General features: G+C 43.3%; 1 protein-coding gene across 1 annotated transcript in view; it reads right to left on the minus strand.

The window, feature by feature from the left end:
* Nucleotides 1-6: 6 nt before the first annotated feature.
* LOC103132893 (alpha-tectorin-like) overlaps nucleotides 7-2,025 on the minus strand; it is a gene marked incomplete at its 3' end in the record, with an annotated part of 6,976 nt that continues 4,957 nt past the window's right edge. The window contains exons 10-11 of the mRNA XM_007544663.2: nucleotides 428-826; nucleotides 7-338 (exon numbers count right to left, since the gene is read on the minus strand). Of these exons, the coding sequence (XP_007544725.2) occupies nucleotides 7-338; nucleotides 428-826 (731 nt within the window). The remainder of the gene's footprint in view (nucleotides 339-427; nucleotides 827-2,025) is intronic.

Consider the following 2,025-nt stretch of genomic DNA (forward strand, 5'->3'; position numbering starts at 1 on the left):
GCAGCCAAACTCACCCCCTACAACATTGCAAGACTCCTGAGGTCCACATGTTTTTGGGGAACACTGGACTACACCAGTTACACCATTACAGGTGCAAAAGCTCTGACATTCTTCTCCATCCCAGAACTGTTCACCAGCTTGCCGATAGCGTCCATCATGAAAGCATCCACAGGATGTTGGAGGCACACACTGGTTACCATTGAGAACAAACCCATCATCACATTGGCACCCCTCCTGGCACCTAGTGTCACAAGTGAAGGGGAAGGAGAGGCTGGGGCAGGAAGACGGACATGAACTTCCACAGAGTTCATAATGGCTGTTTGATGGACAGGTTAGTTCTGTTTCGGGGCACAAAGTGAAAGAAGTAAAAAGTGATTAATATGTTCATTTCAAAGGCATCTCTATCAAATGTAGTTCCAGAACTTACCACAGCCTGTTGCATTCCTCCACTGTCCCAGGGATACACTGTTATGTTGACACATCAGTGCATAATCTCGTAGGACCTCACATAGAGTTGATGCTGGATCACTGGAGCCCTGGAGGATTTCTACACATGCATCTACCTGCTGCCATGGGTTCACTGCAGCCCAACATGATGTAAATGGTCCATTGTGTGAAGTAAGAACTCCACAGTACTCAGTGGAATTGAAATTAGTTGCAGAGTTACGAGGTCTGTTTTCCACGCAGTGATCTGCCAGGGAGCCATCTCGCCAACTGTCCCCAAACACCTGGGAGTCACTGACCAGAGTGCCATTGGGTGTACGGAAATCATCATGTTGGTCAGCATTGTAGTTTCCACAAAGTCCACCTANGGTGCTGGATCCACCTCCTCGTGGCAGAAGCTGAAGGGGCCGTCAGCTGCCTGAATCACCTCACACTGGGCCCTGGCCGATCGGTCATTGTTGCATTGTGGACATGAAGAGCCACAGCCGTCACTACAGGTGTAGTTCCCAGGAACCTTCCAAGCTGCTCCAAAAGCATCTGCTGAGTTGGACAATGCTCCACTTGGGGTGTGGAAGTCATCATTTGGATTTCCATTGAAGTTTCCACAAAGTCCACACATGTTTCCTCTGATGAAGAGAAGATAGACTGAATCAAAGTTTATACACTTAAATAACAATGGCACAGTCGTACAGGCAAGAAAACACAATGTGCTACAAAAGAAATGAAAAATCAATCTAGCTCAGTTCATTTTAAGTCAGGAGCTATTTAATTTTTAACTATGGCTGTGTAATATCCTTGCTAGCTAATACCATTAGCTTTTAGCAATACCCAAATACAATGATTTTCAAATAATATATACTTTATTGATCCCAGAATTTGTACATTTTGAGGCAGTGGTAGCATGGCATTCGAAACATTCAGAAAGAGACAAATATACTCATCACAAAATATCTTCATTTCTATACAACAAAACAGCCTTAACTAAAATTTTATATACATATATTGTGCAAATTCAAAATGGGATTGAACAGAGTATGAGACTTAAGTGTAAGCTGTGTGGAAGAGTAGAAAGATTACCTGTATCTTGGGGGGACAGAAATGGACACTGTGCTACTTCCATCATACATGACGCTCAGTCCAAACTCTGCTTTGACAAACGTTTGAAATCCACTTCCAAAAATTGACAGGCTTCCATTGAGGACAATTGGAAGGTTTCTTGTGATTCCATTCACCTGTGAAGAAGAAAAGTATTTCATGGAAGAAGCACAATTTATTTTCTTGTATGATTACAGATGCAAATAATGCTGCAGTAATTTCTAAATTACTTTATAGTTCTAACCATCTTCAGCAATCTTCTATCAGAAAAAATTTGCTTACCTTCACGGTACCCCTGTTGCCTCTCGACATACGGAGTTGAAAGCCCAAAACTTCAACAGAGACTTCAGCCGTGATAGAAACTGGCAGCCCAAACCACGGTTCATTCTTTGCTTTCACAGAAAACTGATGAAGGTCCACAGTGTCATTGCAAACTGTTGCCAGAACATAGCGGCAGGTTCCCTGGAAGTCGTAGGCCTTGCCATC

Source organism: Poecilia formosa, unplaced genomic scaffold, assembly GCF_000485575.1.
Source record: "Poecilia formosa unplaced genomic scaffold, Poecilia_formosa-5.1.2 Scaffold1476, whole genome shotgun sequence".
Taxonomy (NCBI): Eukaryota; Metazoa; Chordata; class Actinopteri; order Cyprinodontiformes; family Poeciliidae; genus Poecilia; species Poecilia formosa.